Genomic DNA, 25449 nt, shown 5'->3' with positions numbered 1-25449 from the left:
TCGTGATTTTCTTTCATCCATCATCTTATCTAACAAATTGATATTTGGAAACATTGTCACACTGATTCATACCAGCTGTCCATTCTTAGTTTAGGCTCCATTAAAGTACACAAAGTTAGGCCATGCCCCCTCATCGTGTTAGACGAGGCCACACCCCCTCATCGTGTTAGACGAGGCCACACCCCCTCATCGTGTTAGACGAGGCCACACCAACTCATCATGCCCTCTCCACAGAAAGGTTGTTTTGCACGTCTGTATTATTGTGTAATGACCATGTTTTTGGCCCTGGAATGCTATAATAGCAGATTAATTATTTAGACAATATGCTTGTTAAAAGTTCAGATAATTCTAATGACAGGTGGATTGACCAGAGAGAGACAGTGAGACTAGGGTGTTTTCACACTTGGTCCCTTTCAGCCAATTTTTGTGAACTCAGTGTGTCGCAAATTTTTTTGTGCAATGTGAACACTCCAAAGGAACTCGGACCCCTCAAAAGAGCCCCCGAAGCGAACCGAACTGAGACCATCTCGAGAGGTGGTCTGAGTTAGGTTTGCTTGAATTCCGAGATCCGGTTCCCTTTTTTAGGGCAATGTGAACACAAAGCTCCCCAGGTTCGCTTGTCATTATTCCCGCACCACACTCTACTGCAACACCGTTTCTCCTGACATAACCCCTCACATTGGTGCCACAAGAGAGAAGATGATGTGCAGGTTTGCGGAAAAAAACCTTGTGCCGTTTTTGGATATTGATTAGTGATTGTCAAGGACGCACAGAAATTCTCAAATATGTGTGTCGTTTTTAGTTCAGATCATTTGTTTGCAACATGTGATCTATAGGCTAATATGGCTCCATAAACTGTTTATTGGAATATAGGGTTTGAATAGTGTGAGAAGACACCAACATATTTGGTGAGAATCACAACATAGGGTACAAAATTTATTCTAGCTCCTAAAGGGGCAGTAGCCTACATTGGGTGTACAATTTTCAATTAGAGCATTATTTAATCTTCAGTTATTCTTCTGCTATTTATTCTGTTACCAATAATATTTACATGTTAATAGTATCTTCTGATTACAATTATTATGTCTAATATCTTAACTAAATGCAATCTATTAGCTTCCAAAATGTCAGTAGGTATATCTAGCTGTCCAACAACAAGTTCTGATGAAATGGCTTGTCCCAGAGTGCATTGAGTGAATGTTAGAAAAAGATCTTGGTTCCTTTCTAAACATAGCAATGTAAATGGGTGAAGTGAACTGGCAAAATAGTTGAGTCCTCATTCAAAGGCAAGGGCAGTGTGAATAAAAAAGGAACTGAGGTATTTAGCTTTTTTTTTTTTACCCCAGAGTTCACTTTAAAGAGGACTGAGATCGGCCCTCCTGAAAGAACGCAGTAAGATAGAGCGAAAGAAAAAGAGAGATTGATAGAGAAAAGAGAGATTCCAGATTCGCACCTTGGCTCTGAATGTGCAGTATGAATGTGAACCAGACCTGCAACAACGTCAGTTCTGCAAAGTGCTCATGTTCTCTCACAACAAGGTTGCGAGGCTAAGATGTAGGCACCCCTGTCCCAAAACCGCAGGGACAGGCTCGTAAAGGCTTTAACCTCAGCAGGGTGCAGGCCTGCCCTGCGCCACAGGCCCACAGAGGGAGAACCAGCTAGCCAAGTCTGCGCAAGGCTCAAGGCTAGGCAGTACTTTTCCATTCATCTGCCCTGCTTTGCTATGTGGGTTAGGGAGGCAGGCTGCAGGGTGCACTTACAAACCGACAGTCACTCTATGGAGTGAACTGAGTGAAACGTTTCAAGTGTAAAAAAACAACTCATTGACATTGTCAATTCATTGGTAATTTTCCATGAAACAAAGTGAGCATTTGTAATACAGTGCCTTTCAAAAGTATTCAGACCCCTTGGATTTCTTCACATTTTGTGTTACAAAGTTGGATTAAAATGAATTTAATTGTCATTTGTCGTCAACAATCTACACAAAATACTCCAATGTTAAAGTGGAAGAAAAATTCATTAAAAAAAAAGATTAATACAAATTCAATAACTAAAATATAGTTGTTGCATAAGTATTCAGCTCCCAGAGTGAATACATGTTCGAAATAACTTAGGCAGCAATTACAGCTGAGTCTTCTTGGGTACGTCTCTAAAAGCTTAGTTTGCAAACCTGGATTGTGCAATATTTGCCCATTAGTCTTTTCAAAAATCTTCAAGCTCTGTCAAAATGTTGGGGATCATGGCTAAACAGCAATTTTCAAGTCTTTCCATAGATTTTCAAGCAGATTTAAGTCAAAAGTGTAACTTGGCCACTCAGGAACATTTACTGTCTTCTTGGTAAGAAACTCCACTGTAGATTTGGCCTTGTGTTGTAGGTTATTGTCCTGCTGAAAGGTAAATTCCTCTCCCAGTGTCTGTTGTAAAGCAGACTGAAGCAGGTTCTCCTCTAGGATTTTGCCTGTGCTTAACTCATCCAGTTTCATTTTATCCTGAAAAACTATCCAATATTTGCAGATGTCAAGCATACCCATACCATGATGCAGCCACCACCATGCTTGAAAATAAGGAGGCAGTTACTCAGTGATGTGTGTTGGATTTGCCCCAAACATAAGGCTTTGCATTTAGGCCAAAAGGTGTATTCCTTTCGCTTATTTTTTTTGCAGTATTACTTTAATGCCTTGTTGCATACAAGATGCATGTATTCTGTATATTTGTATTATTTTCACTGTCATTTAGGTCATTATTATAGAATCGATACAATTACAATGTTTTGATCCATCCTCAGTTTTCTCCCATCACAGCCATTGAACTCTGTAGCTGTTTTAAAATCACCAATGGCCTCATAGTAACATCCCTGACCAGTTTCATCCCTATCCTGCAGCTCAGTTCAGAAGGACGACTATCTTTGATGTGTATGGGTGGTTTATTACATCATCCACAGCATAATTATTAACTTGACCATTCTTAAAGAGATATTCAACGTTTGATTTGTTAGTGTTACCCATCACTGCCCTTCTTTATGAGGCTTTCGAAAAGCTCATTGGTCTTTGTAGTTGAATCTGTGCTGGAAATTCAATACTTGACTGAGGGACCTTACAGATGTATGTATGGGGGACAAAGGAAGGGTTAGTCCTTCAAAAATCATGTCAAACCCCATTATTTCACACAGAGTGAGTCCATGTAACTTGTGATTTGTTAAGCCAAATTTGACTCCTGAATTAATTAGGTTTGCCTAAACAAAGGGGCTGAATACTTATGCAACGACTATATTTTAGTTATTACATTTCTATTCATCTTTAGAGAATGTCATTTTTCTTCCACTTTGACATTAGAGTATTTTGTGTAGATTGTTGACAAAAAATGTAATCCATTTTAATCCCACTTCGTAACACAATAAAATGTGACGAAATCCAAGGCCTCTGAGTACTTAAGCAAAGGCACTGTTTAAAGCGTTGCTTTGCCAGTGAGAACGAGTGATTCACATTCCATTCTAAAAACTCTGGAACCAGATTAATCAATAAAATAGTACTCTTATACCAGCTTTGAACATAAATGGTATAACCTTGTTCAGAAAAACATCTCTCAGGTATGGACACATAACTGCTCAGTCCAACCAGTGTGGGAGGTGTGTGTGGGAGGTGTGAGAAGAGAAGAACACAGTGGTTCCATGGTCTTATCAGCCCTAGAGTGTAGACTAGACAGGATCTCACAGTGACTGAAGCCCTGGTCACATTCTGGTTCACATGAACCTGATGCTTGCTGATGGCCATGACCCAGGTGGCTTGGGAACCCAGAGCTCCACTGTGACTCAAACATCACTAATTCCTGTTGCCTGTAGACGGTCTTCCTGTAGACATGTCCACATGACCACTCAATGAGACAACTTCTTCCTCCAGGTTTTTGTTGAGGTTACTCATGGGGCCCCAAAAAAGGGTTTTGGTTCATTTATCACTGGTTGTTTTGTTCGCGACCTGCCGTCTGTCGGACACACAAACACATAAAATGTCGCAAACAGATTTAAATCTGTCGTTAAGCAGTTTGTTTCTTTGGGAAAACGGCTGGGGTAAACATCCAAACAGGACGTCAGATTATAGTAAATAAAGACCCATTTTTTTTCCCACCGGTTCAGAAATGGCAAACAATAGGCCTACTGAGAGCAGAGTGACTCGCGCCACTTCAGGAAATATTTACCATGGCCTAGCGAGACAGAGGAGAGAGGTTTACACCAGGTCAGAAAGAGCACTCACAAAACTAGTGAGTTGCAAAACTAAACAGAGAGGGTGGAGGGATCGAGACAGAGAGAGAGAGAGCAAGAAAGAAAGAGAGAGAGAGCGAGCAAGAAAGAAAGAGGGAGAGAGAGAGCAAGAGGGAGAGAGATAAATATGGAGAGAGAGAGAAAGAGAGACTGAAGACAACCCATAGTGGGTAATAACGATGTGACAAGGGGGCAACTCACTATCTGCTCCATCAACGAGGTCCATTTATACACACCATTACCATTTGACACACAATGGCTTCCCATGTGTGAAAAGTGTAAGAGTACAGATGTCTCATTAGTCTACTCTGTATACATACAGTGGGGAGAACAAGTATTTGATACACTGCCGATTTTGCAGGTTTTCCTACTTACAAAGCATGTAGAGGTCTGTAATTTTTATCATAGGTACACTTCAACTGTGAGAGACGGAATCTAAAAAATCCAGAAAATCACATTGTATGATTTTTAAGTAATTAATTTGCATTTTATTGCATGACATAAGTATTTGATCACCTACCAACCAGTAAGAATTCCGGCTCTCACAGACCTGTTAGTTTTTCTTTAAGAAGCCCTCCTGTTCTCCACTCATTACCTGTATTAACTGCACCTGTTTGAACTCGTTACCTGTATAAAAGACACCTGTCCACACACTCAATCAAACAGACCTCAACCTCTCCACAATGGCCAAGACCAGAGAGCTGTGTAAGGATATCAGGGATAAAATTGTAGACCTGCACAAGGCTGGGATGGGCTACAGGACAATAGGCAAGCAGCTTGGTGAGAAGGCAACAACTGTTGGCGCAATTTTTAGAAAATTGAAGAAGTTCAAGATGACGGTCAATCACCCTCGGTCTGGGTCTCCATGCAAGATCTCACCTCGTGGGGCATCAATGATCATGAGGAAGGTGAGGGATCAGCCCAGAACTACACGGCAGGACCTGGTCAATGACCTGAAGAGAGCTGGGACCACAGTCTCAAAGAAAACCATTAGTAACACACTACGCCGTCATGGATTAAAATCCTGCAGCGCACGCAAGGTCCCCCTGCTCAAGCCAGCGCATGCCCAGGCCCGTTTGAAGTTTGCCAATGACCATCTGGATGATCCAGAGGAGGAATGGGAGAACGTCATGTGGTCTGATGAGACAAAAATAGAGCTTTTTGGTCTAAACTCCACTCGCCGTGTTTGGAGGAAGAAGAAGGATGAGTACAACCCCAAGAACACCATCCCAACCGTGAAGCATGGAGGTGGAAACATCATTCTTTGGGGATGCTTTTCTGCAAAGGGGACAGGACGACTGCACCGTATTGAGGGAGGATGGATGGGGCCATGTATCGCGAGATCTTGGCCAACAACCTCCTTCCCTCAGTAAGAGCATTGAAGATGGGTCGTGGCTGGGTCTTCCAGCATGACAACGACCCGAAACACACAGCCAGGGCAACTAAGGAGTGGCTCCGTAAGAAGCATCTCAAGGTCCTGGAGTGGCCTAGCCAGTCTCCAGACCTGAACCCAATAGAAAATCTTTGGAGGGAGCTGGAAGTCCGTATTGCCCAGCAACAGCCCCGAAACCTGAAGGATCTGGAGAAGGTCTGTATGGAGGAGTGGGCCAAAATCCCTGCTGCAGTGTGTGCAAACCTGGTCAAGACCTACAGGAAACGTATGATCTCTGTAATTGCAAAGAAAGGTTTCTGTACCAAATATTAAAGTTCTACTTTTCTGATGTATCAAATACTTATGTCATGCAATAAAATGCTAATTAATTACTTAAAAATCATACAATGTGATTTTCTGGATTTTTGTTTTAGATTCCGTCTCTCACAGTTGAAGTGTACCTATGATAAAAATTACAGACCTCTACATGCTTTGTAAGTAGGAAAACCTGCAAAATCGGCAGTGTATCAAATACTTGTTCTCCCCACTGTATATGGTCCTTGCTAGGGCTGTCCCCGACAAAAAAAATAATCTTAGTCGACCGAGAGTCGTCTGTTCTTTCGACCAACCGATTGGTAGACATTTTAAAACGTGTATTTTTCCATATATAGACACACCCTATGTTTAATAAAATCAACCATATGTAGGCTACTGAGCTTGTCTGATGCTTTAAGACACACAAATTACTAAATAGGGAGCCAGAGATCAATATAGCCTAATCAGAAGACAAAAACCTGTTCCCGACCCCCCTCCTGCTGCCCGCTGCTGCTGGTCTTCACAGATTCTGCCATTATGCTCCTAAAGTTGCCGGTAATAGGCTACACCAGCGGTCGGCAACCTTTTCCATTTGGAGTGCCAAGTTATCGTACCATTTCTACTGATCTGCGTGCCAGTTAGGATTTTCATATGCACATTTTCGTGGAACAGTTTCATTTCATTTATATAAAGTCTTCATATCTCAAAATCAATGTAATGTGGTTAATCAAAATTCTATCAAAATGACAATGATACAAATCTAAAAGTAACTTCTATTGCCATTGCCAATATGTAAACATAGCCTACATAAACCAACAAATAAAAACATTGCAGCCTGCATGTAGAAAATAGCCTGATAAAAATAAATATCCTATCATTCACATTGGCTACGCATGGCTTGTCTACAAGAAACTTGTAACATTGTATCAACTATTAAACTTGACCCAGCCCAATCATGCTAGCAAACTTGCAACATTGTATAAAATATTCTGGGCCCTCAGAGTTTCCCCACACCAGTGAGCTCCGGACAGACAGACACAGCTGTAGACTATTTGCGCAAGGGATAAGAAGTAAATCAGGTAGGTCTATTTTATGACATTTCCACCGGATCAGAGAATGACATTTTATTCCCTTTTCATGCTGAGTGGTTATCGAAAGGGAGAGCGCTGGAAAGATTTTTCAAATAGGCTACGTTGAGGAACTATTGTCATTCTCAATGGATGTAAAAACAGACTTTGTTTACTTGCTGTTTGAGGCGAAGAAAAAATGACTTTGAGAAGCTACACAGTGATGGTGAGTTAAGACAATCAGCAATTCTATCAGATCCCCAAATGGGCACATTTATAAGCCTACATTTGTGCGCAGGCCAGGTAGACTAGGCCTACTTCTATGCATAATCAGGTGCGTGTCCTTACTCAAGATTGTCTTTTGTTTGGAGCGCTCCTGTCAATGAATAAATTGACAACGCGTAAACAGAATGAAATAAACCAAAACTTTTTTCTCACAAGTGTAGCCTATGTTGTGCGCTCTGCAAATAACGTGTCCACTCCTACAATGACAACGATAAGACCGTTATAATAATATATTGAATGCATTAACAGAAATTACCGTAATCAAACAAACATTGTAGATTAGAAATGATGGGAATTAACAGTAAATGTACTAGTGGTGATACTGGTATGCCTTCCCCACGGCCTCCGCAATGGATTAGTCCACTGAGACAGGCGTGAATCAGACAGCTGTCTCGTGTGCCATAAATCTTTATATATCTCCCACTCCTCTACTAAAAAAAATCTTGGTCGACCAACAGCCTATCGACCAAACAATCGACCAGTCTCCTAAAATGGGGTCAGCCCTTGCTATCCGTGATCCTTGAGACGTCCATAGCCCCCCCCATTGAAGTTGACACTTAAAATGACGGACGTCCCAAGGATCCAGAATAGCACAAACCATACATAGCGGATCCTGGATAGCACTGACTAGTTCAGGCCTTACTGTGTGTTTAGTCAGTCTAGGTTAGGGTTGCAACATTCCTGAAATCCCGGTTGGACGATTTCCTGCTTAATCCCTCCTGATTCCGTCAATCATGTTATGGGTATGCTCGTTGTCGGCAAGGACTAGGTCGTTTTTTTTTAAATAAACAAAAACGGAATAGAGCTAAGCACAGGCAAAATCCTAGAGGAAAACCTGGTTGTCTGCTTTCCAACAGACACTGGGAGACAAATTCACCTTTCAGCCAGACAATAACCTAAAACACAAGGCCAAATATACACTGGAGTTGCTTACCAAGATCACATTAAATGTTCCTGAGTGGCCTAGTTACAGATTTGACTTAAATCAGCTTGAACATCTTTGGCAAGACTTGAAAATGTCTGTCTAGCAATGATCAACAACCAACTTGACAGAGCCTGAAGAATTTGTAAAAGAATAATGTGCAAATATTGTACAATCCAGGTGTGCAAAGCTCTTAGAGAAAGACTAATAACTGTAAATCGCTGTCAAGGGTGATTCTAACATGTATTGACTCAGGGGATTGAATACTTACGTAATCAATATTTTCTTTCTTCTTCAGATTTTTAAAAAATAGAAATGTTGCATTTATTTCTTACACTTTGACATTTTATTATTTTGTGTAGATCGTTGACCGAAAATTACAATTCAATAAATTGTAATCTCACCTTGTAACACAATAAAATGTGGAAAAAGTCAAGGGGTGTGAATAATTTCTGAAGGCATTGCAGTTCCACAATGGAGTAATTAGACACAAATGCTATCATTGCATCTTGTGGAACTCCTTGGATAAGCAATGTGTCTGGTCAGTTTACCCTCCTCAACCCAGTGACCTAGGCTACAGTCAATAATAATGACTTTTACATTGACTTGGCTGAGACCCAGAGGTGATTTAACTATGGCTCATGTCTGGAAGTGGATGGGACATGTAGAAGGACAAAGGTTTTTATAACTTCTTCGAAGATGTTCTGTTCTGCGGAATGGAGCGCTTAAGTGTCTAGAGGCTGGCACGTCTCGTGTGTCATAACACCTTATATAGAAATGCCATGGGCTGCGTTAGCTGCTCAGGTATGTACTGAAAGGCACATTGAATGCACCCGGCAACCAAAACAAGTGTCAACGCGTAAGCATGCACACACGCACGTTATGCACACACAAAAAAAATAAACACACACACACACACAATGACTCACGCAGGCCAATCAAACTACCTATACACAACTTTACGCTCCCATGACTCAGCTTTCTGCCTGACTCATCCCTCCCTCCCTCCCTCCTTCCATTTCACATAAAACAATGTCATCCGCTCCTCACCGCTCCCATCCAACCAATTTAACTTCAGGGCTTTCATGAGAAAAGTAAACTGTGCCAAGAAATTGTGTTCCGGTCCTGATGTTTGGTGTGAAAAGTGAAAGCAGGTCAGGGAGTGTAGGAAAGAGGGAGAGGTGGGGGAAGGAAGGAGGGGTTTGGGGGTTAAGTGAAGTAGCCACAGGCTGCAGGCTGGATGATAGAGGAACCACAGAAAACAGGTGCTTCCTGGGGCTGTGCTACTGCCAGACAGACTTGGTCAGGTGCATAACAGCCTGCCTGGCCTCAACAAGGAGAAACTGGCCTCAACAGACTGGGTTTACAGTACAAATCATTGGTCACATCCCAAATGGCACCCTATTTCCTATGTAGTGCACTACTTTTGACCAGGGACCATAGGGCACTATATAGGGAATAGGTTGTCATTTGGGACGCATATATTAACAACTGCTAACAAAGCCCTCTTCAAGAAAAACACCTTGACAACGAGCAATGTATAACCTAGCTGAGATGGCAGTTTAAAATCCTTGGCAACAGGGACAGAGAGAAGGGTTGATCTAGGCTAGCAGATGAATGTTCTGTATGAAAGATGTACATGATCATTTCACATGCAGTTCTCAACCCTCACTGTGTGTCTCCAATAATATAGGCAGCTGCTCTGCAAGCAGTGGTCTCAACCAATGAATAATTCAGTGATGCACAACAAAATACAGAGTGAAGATATAGAAGCTGAGAGGGGGAGGGGGGCGGTAAAGTAGAGGGGGGGGAAGCACCTTGAATTGAATTCAAATGAGAGAGAGAGATTGAAGGACTAAAAAGAGAGAGATGACAGTTCTCTAGCAGAGTCCCTGAGAGGTGAGAGTGGTGGAAGAGAGGAGTGGCGGAGGAGGAGGAGAGGAGAGTGGTCTACAGGGTCGTGGGATGTGAGTCATAGTGTTTGCTGCTTCCCAGCAGTGTGAGGGGGAGTTTGAGTGAGGAAACTATTTTATGAAAACGCCTCCTCATCCAAAAAGAGATGGGTTCCTACTCACACAAAACATTTGATGGATGGTGGCAACAGAGCACTTGTTTCCCAGTTATGACGGCGGTGCGGTATGGAGCAGTGGTTAGAGCAACCAGGGCGCACAGTACTGCAGCTTCTAACTATAACATAAACAACTTCAGCTACCCCGAGGAGAGAAAAAAACGTATTCTGTCACTATCAGCAATAGACAACTATATATCCTGTCCTCCAAAAAACTAAACAGAAAATAAATGAAAGAATCTAAATAAACTGTATCAACTAAATTTGATTTGGTTAACATTTTAGTTATTTAGCAGACGCTCTTATCCAGAGCGACTTACAGTTAGTGAGTGCATACATTTTCATAAGCACTTAAGGACTGAAACTGTGAAATATGATGACAGGCAGAGGAGCCTGCTCCTGCCAATAAAGCCATCAGTGGCACATCTGCCTGCTTGCACTCGGCATTACTTGATTTCATTACTTAGCGCGGTTTAAAGTGCACCCCGTGATGTAGAGCTTTGTCAGGCTCCGCCGACCGAGCAGAGGATCTGACTGAAGAGGACCAGAGACAGACGGACAGACTGAAGAACAGACGGATAGAGCACCCACACTGTTTGTTTGCTTTCCATGCTGAGCTGAGTGTATGTACGTGTCTGTCTGTCTGTGAGAGAGAGAGAGAGAGAGATTTAAGGGGGGGTTGTTTATGATTCACGTGGTAGAGAAATATTATGATGATCATTTGTATTGGTGCAATCATTATGAAGAGAAAGGAGATGCTCAGGATTCAGGACAGGTGAGTACTGCCAGAATAGAATACAGCCAGGACAAGAGCTAGCTCTGCAGTACCGCAGTACGTGCAGAAAACACACGCACAGCTGTCTGTTCCCCTTTCTCAGGACACACGTAGAACAGTAGTGCTGTCAAGGTCATTTGCGCAGTGCCAGCTAAGATGCAGTATCGTGTGTTAGCAGTGTGTGTGTGTGTGTGTGTGTGTGTGTGTGTGTGTGCGCGTAGGAGAGAGCGAGCCATCCTCAGCTCTGATTGTTGGATTCTGAGCTGACTTCTAATGTAACAGGATATTTTCTTTATGCGGCATCCACCCGGCTAATCTTCCACCTCCTGAAGGGGACAATTAAAACTGCATGAATCTCTCTCACACACGCAGACAGCTGCCGCTAGTCAACAGTGTTCCATAACACTGCAGTAGCCAGTAGCCAGCCACCTAGTCCTGGGACAGTTCAGGATCAGAGGTAGAGAGAGAGGGGATTATACCTCCAACCACACAGCACAAAGACATGGGTGACTTTCACAACACAAAGTCAGATTATTAACATAACATAACATAACATATTAACATAGCCCCCCAAAATAAAATCAGAAGATTTAAATAAAAATTATACATTTCATATAGTACAGTGTAGTCTACACGTTTTTTTTCACAACTGGCAGTAAACCACAGCACCAACACAGATGCAAAACATAACTGCAGCAGTAGCATCTGCAACGTTCTGCGCCAACACAACAACACTGCACAGCGCCATGATCGCTGAGACACTACACCTGATTACCCATTCTCTATTAGAACCCATTCAGACAATTTAGGATCCCAACGGTCCCCTGGAACCAAATGGGTCACAGTGTTGGGGTTTCCTGCTTTTGTAGGCACAGATGGTTCAAGGTCTGGAGAGTGATGACGATGGCTATACTGAAATAATACAAACCCCAAATGAATAGGTCTCTCTCTAGCCAAAGGGTATGGGTTCACCCGGCACCGATTGTTTTGGGGAAACTGAAGAAAAGCCTCACAGACCACGAAACAATGCTAAACGCACTGTGGGATAAGCAGAGAGAGAAAGAAGGTTGATTGTAAAGAGCATGGTAATGTTTATGATATTAAAAACAAGAGAGGCCAACATGGAACCATGTACCACATAACGGTTCCCATCCCTTGTTTTGTTTCTACTTGGTCTGTTATAGTCAATCTATTTTCAACCCACCACATTCATGGTCATTTTGACTTCTAGGAACAAGACGTAACTGTAGTGTCTTGTCAAACACTTTCCATAATGCATTTCCTAGTAAGAAATTAGCTAAACTCAAATGAACAACGCACATGCCCCGCCCACCTGAGGATCTGTCTTTTTTAGCCATCTATTTCCTGTGTTTGAGGGGTGCAAAATCCGCATGTCACTTACATCTCGCTGGATTGATTGCTTTAATTTTACTCCTGCGACTTTCATACTCTTGCCTGTGCCTGTCGTGTTTTCACATTAACGTTACGACCGTGGAAATGTTTGTAATGACCTGTCAAACACACCCGGTAATGGCTGAAATGGGCTCAATGGAATACATTGTGTTCCCGTTGCATCTATAAGAACACTCAAGCTCCGTCTGGGATTTAACGCATCGTCTCGACACCTACATCACAGATAACTTTATTTTGATGGGTGTTTATTTTTTTGTGGAATTTTATACAGTTGAAATGTTTACAAATTAGATGCACTGAAATTAAATCAACTTCCGAATATAAAACACTCGGATTATAGTGATATGTCTGATCTCGCAAACAACATAAAATATATGAATAGATGGGTGTAATCTAGAGCCAAGCGTGTTGATTTTTAATCTGAGGATATCCTGCTATTGACACACTTGTTGCAACAGAACATGACAACAACAGTAATTAATGAGGCAGTCTAGACAGCGCAGGTGAGTACAGGTAGGCCTTCTAGACAGAGCATGTTTTTCGTGGTTGCAGTCCTGTTCCACCCAGTCATGTTAATTTATTCATATATGCGAATGAACCCAGTGTATTTATGCAACTTTGACACTTAGAATTCTTTATTTTAACACAAACTATAAAAAAAAATACCTGTTACCATTATAAAGTGTATGAGTGCATTCGAAGATTTTTATTGTATTTACATTTGACGATACATTTAATACCTAAATTCCCACCAAAGTCCCTGAACTCCATTCATTATTTGTCCGTGCCAGTAAAATGTTTGATGCGCTATAATTCAGTCAATATCTGATGGATGAAAACAATTCTACCAGTTTGGAGTATCTTTATCCATTGTCCGACTGTTGCATTTATTAGAATTGTTTTAAAACCTTTTAACAATTTTGATGACTGTTGCTACTCACATGTCCAATCATTAAAGCTATTATAAAAGACAGTGTGTGTGTTCTGTAGTGTGTGTGTAAACTAGTGTGTGTGTGTGTGTGTGTCTCAGCTCCATCTGATGTGTGAGATGTGGCGTACCCACGACACAGTGATTGATGGCTGAGGGCTGGCAGCAGGCTGTGAGCTGTGAGCTGTGTGTGTGTGAGAGCGGTCTCTCTCTATCAGGAAGCTCCAGAGATACGGGAGGTTCCTGCCCACTGCCTAAACACACACACTGATTCCTGTGTGACACCCATCAATCAATACAATCCCATAAGACGACACGGGGTGAAGCCTCATTGACAGACACACATAGGCTACTGTACAAATGACACAAGCACATGACACACACACACACACACAATACTGCGCTATAGCCTACATTATCTAGCCCTCTCTCACGTTAATAAAAGGTGAACCCCCCAGCTTAATATGAACTAAAGCAAGTGACAGTTAGAACTGATCTGAAAGTGATGAGATGAGTCGAGCGCAAGTCCTCCCTCGCTTTTCCTGAGCTCAACAGCACAGAGAGAGAAGAGCAGTTAGAGAAATGACACAATCTCTCCTGTCTAACTAACTGGGAGAGGGAAAGGCAAGCAAACAAAAAGGTCCACTATCTAGTCTACCCATAGATAGATGCATTAGATACCATTCCCTCATTTCATTTATCCACAGAGTACCCTAATGGAAAAGGATCTTAACCTTTTAGACACTGCATGCATTGACAGAGGGGGGCAGAGTGCTGGCAGTAATGGATGCCCTGAGGGGGCTGTGTGTATATGTGTGTGTGTGTGTGTGTGTGTGTGTGTATACCATAGCAGTATAGATTTCTGAGATCTATTGCCATTGCATACAGTTTCACAGTATGCAACAGTTACTAGCTGTTCTTTGGTCTGTGGCTACCATGACTTTGCTGAGATTGTACATTGTTCAGTTAGATCATCTAAAAACGTATAGGTCCTCTAGGCTGTACTACACCCACTTGTACAATGTCCAACCAGTGTTGGGGAAGCCACTCTGAAATCACAGTTCACCAAACTATCAATTACTTCACACTAGACGAAGTTAAGCTACACTAAAAATATAGTTTACTTAACTAAAGCTAAATTGAAAAAGTAGTTCACTACTACATCCAAGCTACTTCGGGAAAAGTTGTCATATCTACATTTGAAATGTCATAGACTACAAATTGCAAGAACAAAATCACTCTGGGGTCAGGCGTTAAAATGTGTAATTTAGCCTATTGATAAAGACAACGCACATCTGATCCCGAAAAAGAAAGGAAATTATTGTAGTGTGCAGTTCCAATAGTTAGATACACCACTACATGGCAAACAAGTAATTAAGTACTGAAAACACTAACAAGATTTGAATTTATTTAAACATCACCAAGCTACTGCAAAATGTAGTTTAATTACTACTTGAACTACACGTAGTTCACTACTCCCCAACACTGTGTCCAACTGACAATGTCCAACAAATTATTTTTCCCAGAATTCAACGTCCAACTAACAATGTCCAACTAACCTAATTCTTTCCCAGAATTCGATCTGCATGGTATGCAGGAATGTTGGATGGGGATTGTGGAAAGAAAACTGGTGGAATACACTATATAGACATAGAACCACAACAACATAGCCTTGAAATTCCACAAATTCCAGCCTCATTAGAAACGGCACCTGTCCCCCCACCCCCACTCCCATCATCAGCTGAGAGTTTGGGGTTTGTCGGTGACCTCACCCCAAAACAATTATTCCACAGAGAAAAACAGGGGAGAGGGGGTGAAAAGAAAATGTGCCAGCTCACACATTCCCACCATACCTAGCAAACCTCACAGTCTCCATCTCTTTGTGGTGATTCTTCTTATTCAGCATAGGGAGGTAAACACGGATGGAAACATGGAAGCCTCCGTGCTGCCATTGCAAATAGTTGGCATTTCTGGACAACATGCCATAGGGCAGGGATACCAGGGATTAGCCAATGGCGTGGTGTTATAACCGATCATACGATATGCCTACTGTTAGTTCAAGGGGTAGACGAAAAACCTGGGAAGTACGCATTTCACACCGGGTGTGGAAAATATCACAGACACAGCCTACATGACAGGCTGTCTGACAAATGTGCTGTTTTTCTTTGTTGGGGTATATCAAATATTCTGCCTCAAATTAAGCATACACTGGTTAGCTTTTTTTTTGTTGCATACTCTGCAGCATGATGATGGTATTCATCAATCACAAGTTCTGCTGCAGCTATTACGCAATAATAAAAACCTATAAATAGGCATGTTTGACTGTCCACAGACGTCATGCTGGCAATCTAAAATATATGCTGTTTTATGGAATACTCCCACAGACACCCTTCCATGGCACTGCACTGCAGAGGGAGAGGTCAGACATAAACAGAGCAATTCCCTAGTGCTGGGTTCCATAGAGAGGTGCATGGGCAGATAGCAGATATCGCAGCACGCATTATAAATAGCTAGTCTGGATGCCTCTTAGGCAACAAACACTTGTCCAACAACATAACAACACGACAGATTGCCCACCGCTCGTTATGACATAGTACAAACTGAGACAGAGAACACAGATGAATTAAAACATCCATCTATCAGATAACAGAGAGGCTGACTGATCCATTGATATGGACTGTATACTTCATATTAGGTCTACACAAAAAGTTTGAAACACTCCACGTGCTGAGAATGTACATTTGAATGATTTAAACTAATAAATACAAATAAACAAATACAACAATCCTAACCGAGGCACAAGGCAAAACTGGTTGTAATGACATCATCTCTACCCAGCTTTACCTGCAAGAAAAACTGGAATTGGAAAAGGAAGAAAGTTGTATTGGATTCAGTCTGAACAACCTAGGATGCGTCCCAAATGGCACCATATTGACAATAGTGCACTATTTTATATTTGTTTTGCTCTGGTCAAACGTGTTGCACTATAAAAAGGAACTAAGAGTGACATTTAGGACACAGTCCTCGTCACCTGTTTTGGACTAAGGGTTAACATTTAAAGCTGCAATATGTAACTTTTTGGACAACCCGACCAAATTCACATAGAAATGTGTGTTATACTGTAGATCTGTCACTCATTGAACGCACATCTAAGAAGTGGTGGTAGATATGTTATGTGCACTATTTCTATGCTTCCCGTTCTTAAGTTTAGTTTTTGCGTCTTTTACTTTCAGTTTTGTACACCAGCTTCAAACAGATGAAAACCCAATATTTTGGGTTATGGAAAACATATTTCAGTGGTTTAGATGGTACAATGATTCTCTACACTATACTTGCTTGTTTTGCCAAACTGAAATTAGGCTATCAGCATTTTAGCAACCAGGACATGGCAGAGCAATTTCGGCATAGTGCATCTTTAAGTCACAAAACCATGATTAATCTGAACACTCAGCCTCCAACATCCCAACATACTGTCTAGCAAGCCTGGCTTCTTGCGGATAAGAGAGCAAATCCACAATCTTAAACCATTCTTTTATATAACAGGACTAGATTAAACTGAGGACGGATGTCATGTATCCTGGTATTATTAATATACATTGAGTGTACAAAACATTAGGAACACCTTTCTAATATTGAGTTGCACCCCCTATAACCCTCAGAACAGCCTCAATCCGTCAGGGCATGGACTCTACAAGGAGTCGAAAGCGTTCCACAGAGATGCTGGCCCATATTGACTCCAATGCTTCTCACAGTTGTGTCAAGTTGGCTGGATGTCTTTTGGGTGGTGGACCATTCTTGATACACACGGGAAACTGTTGAGCGTGAAAAACCCATCGGCGTTGCAGTTTGACACAAACCAGTGTGCCTGGCACCTGCTAACATACCCCGTTCAAAGGCACTTAAATATGATTTAACCTGTCTCCTCCCCTTCATCTACAGGACAATGACCCAAAACACGCCTCTAGGCTGTGTAAGGGCTATTTGACCAAGAAGGAGAGTGATGGAGTGCTGCATCAGATGACCTGGCCTCCACAATCACCCGACCTCAACCCAATTGAGATGGTTTGGGATGAGTTGGACCGCAGAGTGAAGGAAAAGCAGCCAAGAAATGCTCAGCATATGTGGGAACTCCTTCAAGACTGTTGGAAAAGCATTCCTCATGAAGCTGGTTGAGAGAATGCCAAGAGTGTGCAAAGCTGCCATCAAGGCAAAGGGTGGCTACTTTGAAGAATCTCAAATATAAAATATATTTTGATTTGTTTAACACCTTTTTGGTTACATGATTCCATATGTGTTATTTCATAGTTTTGATTTCTTCACTATTATTCTACAATGTAGAAAATAGTAAAAAGAAAAGAAAAACCCTGGAATGAGTAGGTGTGTCCAAACTTTTGACTGGTACTGCATATATAAGGTAGATTATAAAGTAGATTCGATTTATAGACTAATGTTAATACTTCTATTTCCATACATTGGCTGGTACAACGTTATTAGCTCAAGGGCTTATTCAGGTAGACAGTAACACTAGCTATACTCTCATGTACTGTGTAGTTCTCATATATTGTCTGGTTCAGATGTTGTGAGCTAGGCCTATTCATCTAAACAAATGTCACATTGTGGTCATTAACCTTGTGTGAAGAAAATAATAAACAATGAATGTGGTTAAAAAAAAACAAGTGAAAAGCCCTGAAACAGGCCGATTATTCTCCTGTGATTGTCCTGTTCCCACGTTTAGGAGCCATGAGTAGGTTCCTGTTGGGAAAAGCCGCAGCTCTGTTGAGGTGCCAGCCAAACAGTCACAGGAGACTCAGACCACAAACACTTATCAATGGTTTTACCAACATTACGGAGCAGCGGAACTGCCATTTTCCTTTTTATTCTGAACCTTTTAGAAGACAGCTATAAAAAGTAATTCCCAACCATGTTAAATGGAGTATTATTCCAACACCCCCAGACATCTCTGCTGAGGTAGTTCCCTGTGTTTGGGGACTACAGAGGGTGGGGGACTGTGGGAAAGCGGCACGCACACACAGGGTGGGGAAGGTCCTCTGGTCCAGAACAGACAGACCAGACCAACATAACATACACAGCCTGACTCAGCAGAAATTACACTTAAAAGACCCATGACACGGTTATTACTACACTCTTAGAAAAAAGGGTCCCAAAAGGGTTCTTCGGCTGTCCCCATTGAATAACCCTTTTGGTTCCACGTAGAAACCTTTCGGGTTCCATGTAGAACCATCAGTGGAAATAACCCTTTTATGTTCTAGATAGTACACTCTTAGAAAAAAAGTTGCTAAGGCGAGACCTCAATCAAATGGTGACATAATTAGAATGCTGAACAGCAATGAAAACTACCAGAGGGACTAAGGAATTGAGGCGTCTCAAACTATCAGTTTATTTGAATCTGACACTCACCATCCTACAGTGATGTTTGTTTACATATGAATAACTGTTTTGAACAGTTGTAGTGGAACATCCCATTTGTCTTCACTACAGTGGGTTGTGTCAACATCACCTATGAGACCTGCCTGTTGTGGTCTCAACAGGCTAGGTGTAGTTACACATGAGTTACATCAGGAGGCCATCCTGACCTCCACATGAAACACAATAAAACTCCTCTCTGTGTTTCTCAAAACGGTGTGAGAAAACTGATAATCAGAATGCAGGGGACAGGGTAGTCGGGTACCTAGGTTATTCCTTGGGGAGGCCCATCTAGTCGGACTAGTGGCCTATGGCTGCATATTGCTATGGAGAAGAGTAACTGAGTCTGCATCTTAAATGGCACCCATAGGGGTCTGGTCAAAAGTAGTGTACTATATTGGGCACTATGTAGGTAATAGGGTGCCATTTGGGACGCACCCTGATAATGTACAGTGGTATTTATTGAATTTAAACAAGGGTAGGATATTGGGTTGTCATGTGGCCAAAAACAAAAAAACACATCAACCAGAGTGATATTGGCTGATGGCATACTCTACAAGAGAGAATGAAGAGACATATCAAAAGATCGTAATGACGGACGACAAGGCAAGGCATCGTCTCACCCTATGATGAACACTATCAGACATTACTCAAGTCCAACACTAATTCCCTTAGACAGGGGTGTTTCCCTGGACTGGACTCAGCTCCAGTACCATGGCCGGCTTTATGTAACCCAGAATAATATGTCACTTCTCCACACCATCATTGAAACTCAGTCTGTCTGAGTGAGGAGGTCTATGGGCCATGGTAAAAATAGTGCACTATATAGGAAATAGGGTGCCATTTGAGGCGTAGCGTGAGAGTGGCTGCCAGGGAACACATTCGGCTCCAGGATCGCTGGAGATGTGACTTTGTTAGAGTTGTAAACAAGGTTAGCGCCCAGTCAGAGCTCTGGCCAGAGAATGCTGAGCCCTCTCTCTCTCTCCCTTTCCCGTTTTCCACCTCGCCCTCTATATCTCTCTCTTCATCTCTCTCCCTCCATCTCTCCCTTCACACCCCCCCGGTGAGGTAGGTAGGGGGTCTTTCTGAGGCTGAGGACAGGAAGGATTGTGGTGTTGCAGAGAGCTATAATCCCCAAGCAGATGTAACAGCGAGCTTAGAGGAGAGGACAGGACAGCCAGAGACAGCTAGCTAGCTACACCTTCAAAACACTGGCATCAACACGGATGTCAGCCATGATGGAATACAGCTAGGCCTACTGTAAGAGTGGGCTCAGAGGGGGCCTCTGCCTTCTCCCCACTAGCCTGATGTTCATACACTTGATAATAACATGGTTTGATTTCCTTTCATTTCCTTCATGCTTGCAGTTGAAAATACTGAATTAAGCAGAATGCACGATACTTAAAAACACCACAACACACACGTAGTAGGCCTATTTCCCATCAAGTGAGTGGTGTCAATCACAGATGGTTTCTTTTATCCGTATGGACTAAATGGCATAAATAATATAGCAGCTAGCCTAATGGGAACACAGCCCCCTCCCCCTCACTAGATCTGAAAAAGTATTTATTGTTTGGTGATTTCTTTCTTTTATCTACAGCTGTAGTTCACTGATCACTGGTGTATCACTGCATCCCTCCACCCTCACATGGTTATTCTAATCCTCTTCTAAGCCCCGTGTAGCTCAGTCCCGTGTAGCTCAGTTGGTAGAGCATGGCGCTTGCAACGCCAGGGTTGTGGGTTCGATTCCCACGGGGGGCCAGTATGAAAATGTATGCACTCACTAACTGTAAGTCACTCCGGATAAGAGCGTCTGCTAAATGACTAAAATGTAAATATTCAGTGTCTATACACTGCTGCCCAGACCAAAGCCCATTGGCCAGTCAAACCGTATGATTTACTGTTTACAGCAGTGATAGCATCTAATCTGAAATTCTAATCAGCTGGACTGTAAAAGGACCTCAGCAAGGGATGTTGCGGTGACCGTATTACCGCCACACCGGCAGTCATGAGTCGTGGCCGCAGTAAAATTCCATGTGACCGTTGAGTCACTGTAATATCCTTCATGCACTTTGGACATGCTTTTGTAGTACCCAATTTGCCAACGACCATCAAGTCCTGATGGCCTAGTACTCAGGGCTCTATTGTCCCTCTAACCACTCAGACATCAATGCAAATGCAATCGAATATCACATCAAAACACTTATCATCAAAAAAGTATATTGCTTTTAAAACTCGGCGTGTAAAACATGGTCATTGCGGATGTTGTTTCAAAGCCTAACACAACGAAACAGACAGCGCTTTCTAAGGTGATGATTAATTAAAAACACTCATACACATATTACAGCTAATGCATACGTATAGGCTTATGAGCCCAAGCCCGAAAAATACCCTGAATTAAAAATATGATTGTGCCGTTATACAATACATAGCCTGAAATAATAATAATAAGTGTTGTTATATTTCTTTCTCAGCTGCTCATATTAAGCACAGCTCCACTATAAAACCGAAGTAGCCTACCAGGCATCATTGAAAAACGGACCGGCGGGAAAGCGCGCAGCCTCCATTCGCTATTCGAGTGAATACAGATTACATATATTTTTTCCCCTGCCCCTGTTCCTGCTCATTTGATAATGGGCCATTCTAAATCTAAACTAATTTTACATATTAGTAAAGATTAAATTGAGAATAGTCCGATGGGTGAAAACATGATCACTTGATGAGAGAACAGCTGTGCAGCCTGAGGCAAGGAACAGAGCGCAAGCTTTTTTTGCGACTGTTTCAAATCATCAGTAGCCTGTAGTCGCATCACGCAGCCCATATACGTTTTGATTTCTAAGACATTCTAAGGTTTGTATCATTCACAACTAAAGTTTCCAAATAACTCTAAATCTAGCACATAGGACATGTTTCAAATGATCACTTTTATGCTCAACATAGCCACTTCATATGCATACTTGCTCTGCAATGGTAAAAATATCCTTTCTATTTTATTCAGCAAAGTTCAATTATATTCTTCTTACTATAAAATCATATAATATAAAATAATGTCATGGGACTTATAAGTATATCTTGTCTGCTAAATGAACAAGCCTACAGCCTATGGCATGGAGCATAGCCAGATAACATACAGTAGGCCAACTCATATTCTGTTGGGATGTGCTGCCTTTACAACTTCAACAGTATGTGTACAGTATGGGAATTCACCTACCTGGCTTGTGGGTCGTCTGTTTAATTCTGGATTCTGTGTGTGTGTGTGCGTGTGTGTGTTTGCATGCATGTGTTTACAATGTTCATGCTTGTGTACATGCCGTCTCATATCTCTCTCACCTATTTGCAGCAGTACAGGCGTAACCAAGGCCGTTTCCATGGCGTAGCAGAACTCTCGTCCGAACATGACGGCTCCGTGCATCACCCACTGCTGCAGGGGGATCCGGTCTATAGACCCCTCGCTCACCGACTCCTCCTGGCATGATTCCAGCACCACACCACCTCCTCTATCCCCTGTGGAGGCAGAGCCTGTGGTGGTTTTCTTAGCAGCAGGGACCACCATCACCCCCTGCACTTGCACAGCTTCGGCCTCAGAGTTCTGGGGAGCCATCTTCTTCCTCTTAGGCATGCACACGGCCAAACGCACAACACTTCAGGCTCCAGAGAAAAACAATATATTCAAAAATTTTATTAAAAATAGATCTGTATCCATACACTGGTGGCGCCTGGTGTGAGCTGGTCCTCAAAGTATAGCTCCCTCTGCCGACAATGTCCTCAAACGAGGTAATCAGGAAGGAAGAAAAATAAGAATCTCTCAAAGCGTATGATACATTCCTTGTGTTTTCCAGAGAGGTGTTGTTTTCAGGGTGGGCCTGCTCAGGCAGCCTAGAACAGTACCCCACAGGCAGGTTTATTTGGTGTAAAGAAGGACGTGTGAAAATGAGATATGGCTTTTCCTCCCTTTTTGTGTTTTTGTTGCTTTACTGTCTACTGGAATCAGTAAAAATCCATATCAATTGCCATTCAGTTAATACCAGTTTCATGATGTGTGTGGAGGAGGTGCAGAAGAGGGAGGGCAGGCGGCGGGGCAGAGGGGAGGAGGCGACACAGGTGAGAGCTCCTCGGTGAATCCCCATCGAGCGGCCGATCATTCTGCAGTACCCAGGGTGCACCGAGGGAAGCCAGGGCCAGCGAGAGAGAGAGAGAGAGAGAGAGAGAGAGAGAGAGAGAGAGAGAGAGAGAGAGAGAGAGAGAGAGAGAGAGAGAGAGAGAGAGAGAGAGAGAGAGAGAGAGAGAGAGAGAGAGAGAGAGAGAGAGAGAGAGAGAGAGAGAGAGAGAGATACAGAGAGAGATGGGGACAGAGAGACTCACAGTTATTAAAATGGCGGCCAGAAGACTGTTGACAGTAACGTTTTTAAACTTCCAGTAGTTCCAGTGGAAAACTGAAACACGCCAACCTCTACTGAACCACACTAGCCTAATAAAGAAGGATATGGGTCAGCTTGGGTTGATTGTGGAAAAGGTGCAAACAGATTCACAATATTTTTCAAAACTCTTTGAGGTGAATCAAAGATGATTTGAAGATTTAACCATGTATAGGCATAGTTCTGGTCCTCTGTAGCGCAATTGGTAGAGCATGGCGCTTGTAACGCCAGGGTAGTGGGTTCGATCCCAGGGACCACCCATACGTAAAAATGTATGCACACATGACTGTAAGTCGCTTTGGATAAAAGCGTCTGCTAAATGGCATATTCATTATTATATTAATAGTTTATGCTTCATCGCAATCTGGCTCTTAGGAATGCTTTAACCCCAGGGCAGAGACTTGTGCATACAGGGTAAATTAGGCCTATGTAAAGGGAGAGGGGTAGGGAGAGAGGGAGGCCCCACGTGTCGCTCACACACCTCCCGGGGGCATTCCATTCCGCTCCTTTATCCTGTAAGTCAACGCATGAATAAAGCACCTGAGGGGCCATTACTGCACAGTTGGGTAGGGCTTGCAAGTTAAGCATTTCACTGTACTTGTGCATGTGACAAATAAAACGTAACTTGAAAGAACAACCCCTCGTGTGTGTGTGTGTGTGTGTGTGTATATATGTTTGTGTGCGTGTGCTGTTCTGCTATGAACAAACAGCTAGGCATTAGCATGACTCAGAGGATTGGGGCTGGGACCCCTCGAGAGATTAGGACGGGGAAACTGCAAACTACAGAGGATGGACTACAACACCCTGTAAAGACTTGACACGTGAAACTTTATATTACCACACAAACAATAGGCCTACTATTACGGGTAAAGCTCTTTCTGTAAGCCTCTTAGAAGTAATTCAAAGACAGAAAACGGACCACATCGGTTTGGGTGGGAGGGGGCTGATGAGAGCCAATAATGAGATTCCTGAGGCAAAAGAGAAAGAATGAACTCTGATTAACTTTCAATTAACGCAATGCTGTATGTGAAAGAGAGATGTGTTAGTCTTTTTTCTGTGTTAGTCTTTAGTCTTCTTTTTATTCTTGCTGAATGATGAGAAGGAATCCCTTCCAAACGCAATGATCAACATTAGTCTGTCTCACTCAGCTCACTGAACTAGCCAGGAGCAAGGCCTAATCGATCCAGTAAGGCACTGACTCTGACACCAACAGGCCCATGCTCCTCAAACAAGCTTCCCCCAGAGGACAAATCAATCAGCCTTGTCATCCATTCCCCAGAACCATTCAGAACATTGATTAGACACTTCAGGACAGTTTTACAGTTATAGAGTTACACCTGCCTTGGGGGTTACAGTACCACATACAGTGATTCCCTTGGCCTCCTCATGCTACCCTGGCTGCTTTCCTCATCTCCTTATACCCCCTCCGGCAACCTCATCCTCAACTGCAGTGTTTTCCAAACTCCGGTCCTCCAGTAACCCGAACAATACATATTTTAGTTGTGGCCCCAGACAAACTCACCTGATTCTACTTGTCAAGTAATCATCAAGCCCTTGACAAGTTGAATCAGGTGAGTTTGTCCAGAGCTACAACAAAAACGTGTGCGGTTGGGGGTACTGGAGGACTGGAGTTGAGAAACACTGGTCTACTGTAGGCTAGGCTATCCATCCTCACTCTATGGATAGCCACCCCATTTCCTCATTAGTGATCAGTGGTTCTCTCTACCTGATGAAAGATGCACAAGAGACCAGCTGTGCATCCCAAATGGCACCCTAATATCTATATAGTACCAATCAGCCCAGGTCAAGTGTTCCATTTGGGACGCAGGCTAGGAGATGGACTGGTCTGTGTGAGTGAATCAGTGGCTTGCAGTGATTGAGCAAAGGTCTCTGATACAACATAGTGATGTAGGCCTAGGTTTAGGCCTAAGTAATGCAGGCAAAACACTGGGTCTTCTGTGACCGGTTACTGAACCATTACACCATTTATCCCTTTGTAAGCTTTAAATCAATAAGCATCCTTAAGATGCATAAACCTTTTTTTATACCATAAGTGACAGTTACAAGGGGGCAGAACAGGTGCTCCGGAAGCAGTCAATCAAGACCTGTTAGCACTTGGAGGGCCATGGGGGTTCATTGCACTGTGAGCTGACTGGGGATCTGAATGTGCCAGAGAGGCTCTGTGGGTTAGGCTTAGCTCTCACACTGCC

At 42.7% G+C, this 25449-nt stretch overlaps 1 protein-coding gene across 2 annotated transcripts in view; it reads right to left on the bottom strand.

Moving 5' to 3' along the window:
- Positions 1-25449, bottom strand: part of LOC121571837 (solute carrier family 45 member 4-like) — a 95623-nt gene that overhangs the window by 47843 nt on the left and 22331 nt on the right. For both annotated transcript variants that reach the window (XM_041883549.2, XM_041883550.2), the window contains one exon: positions 22155-22967. In XM_041883549.2, the coding sequence (XP_041739483.2) occupies positions 22155-22443 (289 nt within the window). In that variant the 5' untranslated portion in view covers positions 22444-22967. The remainder of the gene's footprint in view (positions 1-22154; positions 22968-25449) is intronic.

Source organism: Coregonus clupeaformis, chromosome 8, assembly GCF_020615455.1.
Source record: "Coregonus clupeaformis isolate EN_2021a chromosome 8, ASM2061545v1, whole genome shotgun sequence".
Taxonomy (NCBI): domain Eukaryota; kingdom Metazoa; phylum Chordata; class Actinopteri; order Salmoniformes; family Salmonidae; genus Coregonus; species Coregonus clupeaformis.
The sequence above is the reverse complement of the archived record's forward strand: the minus strand, read 5'-3'. Positions and strand labels throughout refer to the sequence as shown.